This window comes from Pseudochaenichthys georgianus, chromosome 19, assembly GCF_902827115.2.
Source record: "Pseudochaenichthys georgianus chromosome 19, fPseGeo1.2, whole genome shotgun sequence".
Lineage (NCBI taxonomy): Eukaryota > Metazoa > Chordata > Actinopteri > Perciformes > Channichthyidae > Pseudochaenichthys > Pseudochaenichthys georgianus.
Genome location: NC_047521.1, coordinates 18,822,463 through 18,824,567, shown reverse-complemented (window position 1 = coordinate 18,824,567; position 2,105 = coordinate 18,822,463). Strand labels below are relative to the sequence as shown.

The 2,105-nt window shown below is 40.8% G+C and overlaps 1 protein-coding gene across 1 annotated transcript in view; it reads right to left on the bottom strand.

Annotated features, from left to right (window-relative positions):
- The window catches only part of nrg3b (neuregulin 3b), a 170,293-nt gene extending 169,341 nt beyond the window's left edge, over nt 1–952 (bottom strand). The window contains exon 1 of the mRNA XM_071206736.1: nt 881–952. Within this exon, the coding sequence (XP_071062837.1) occupies nt 881–952 (72 nt within the window). The remainder of the gene's footprint in view (nt 1–880) is intronic.
- Between the last annotated feature and the right edge of the window lie 1,153 nt (nt 953–2,105).

Here is a 2,105-nt window from a genome sequence, read left to right as displayed (position 1 = left end):
TCCAGATATTTGGAGCATAATAACTGAACGCTGCTTCTCCATGTTTAGTTCTGACTCTGGGGACAGAAAGCTGACCAGTCCCTGAAGACCTGAGAAATCTGGATGGTTCATACATTAGCAGGAGGTCAGTAATGTATCTTGGGCCTAAACCATTCAGTGCTTTATAAACCAGCAGCAATATTTTTGAAATCTATTCTTTGACACACAGGAAGCCAGTGTAAAGACTTCAGAACAGGAGTGATGTGATCCACTTTCTTAGTGTCAGTGAGGACTCGAGCAGCGGCGTTATGAATCAGCTGCAGCTTTCTAATAGATTTTTTAGTGAGACCTATGAAGACACCATTGCAGTAGTCGAGTCTACTGAAGATAAAAGCATGGACACGTTTTTCCAAATCCTGCTGTGACATTAGCCTTTTAATCCTAGATATATTCTTTAGGTGATAGTAGGCTGATTTAGTAACTGTTTTAATGTGACTGTTGAAACTCAGGTCAGAGTCCATGACTACACCTAGATTTCTGGCTTTATCTGTTGTTTTGAACATTGCAGACTGAAGCTCAGCGCTAACTTTTAAACGTTCTGCCTTGGCTCCAAAAACCATTACCTCAGTTTTATCTTTGTTTAATTGGAGAAAGTTCTGACACATCCAGTCATTGATTTGTTCAATGTACTTACTCAGTGTTTGAAAATAAGACAAACAGTGAGAATAATATTCTAGGGCCTGGTCGTTTGAGGTTTGTTGTTGTTATCCTGAGGATGGATAAGTCCTGAGGTGACGATGTGGACACATGCCTTGTTAATGTGTGTAGGCATTATTGTCTCCCTGGAAACATAAATATGTACCAATATATCAGTTTTGACCATTTACTATTTCAGACATACCCAGCTGCTTCTCTCCAGGGTCCTTCCATCATCTCTACCTCCATCTTTCCTTTGTGACTCAGAACCTGCCATCGTGCTCATGGTGCCAGTATTTTGACATCTGTCAGAGGAAACATGGAAGTAACTTTTTTTGATAAGTACCTTCACACGCAATGCCACCACACCACATTGCCTGACCTACATACAGTCTGCTGTGTGTTAAAGGGATGTTGATATAACAATAAAATCCCAACAAAATTAGCTTGAATGATATGCATATATGTGAATGTGCAGTAAATGCTTAATTGTGAGCTCCTAAAAGCTTCTGAAGCCGACAAAATCCAATTCAGACAAGATTTACTGATGTTCCGTTTTAAAATCTGTCGCCTTCTGCAATTTTCAATCAACTAGGCATGATTACACATGATTAGGCTTAGCAACTGGCTTACCACGTGATATGTAATTGACACTGATATTCGTGATAAAATTAACAACATCACAGGTCTCCTTCTGTAACCAGATGTCCTCCCCTCATTAGAGCTATACCTCCTGGTAGGAGATGAGAGGTTGTATAGGAGCTGAGAAACAGAGCCGAAGCAGAGGCGAACTGGATGCATGGTGAGTGGCTCAACAAATAATTTAAACAGCCTCCAAGTGCAGCCTTTGGATACAGGAAAAATAAAGCCATCCCAAATAAACACCTGTGTTCTGTGCACATGGTTCACTAACCCCTAGAGTCGATAACTGGCTCCCTAAACACTCTGTGGTTCGTTTGGAGACCTTTCAGTAGCACTGCCTCACATCTCTTTCTACCTGAAAAATCATCTAATTTGTTGAAGTAAATCACGTCAGATGAGGCTAAAGAACCATTGTTTTGGCTGAGATCTGTTGGGCATGCAGCAGCCTTGGATGGGGATCATGAGGCTCTAATGACATTATCTCTCGACAATAGGTAATGACATCCAAATTATCCTTTTAAAGCCACATTGCACACACCATATGCGACTGTTGAAAGGATCCTCATTAAATCATTCAAACCGTGATTCAACAATAGTACAGACAACTGGGCAGCTAGGAATTGTGCAAGAAAATGACTCAATATGTCATGGCATAGCTATTTTTCTGTTTCTGCAACCATGAACAGGAGCACATTCCCCGGTGAAGTCTTTGTACCTGCTTCGCTAACCAATGGGCTTAAATGACAAATATCTTTGTGGTCACATATTGGTATTCATTGCTCTCAGCA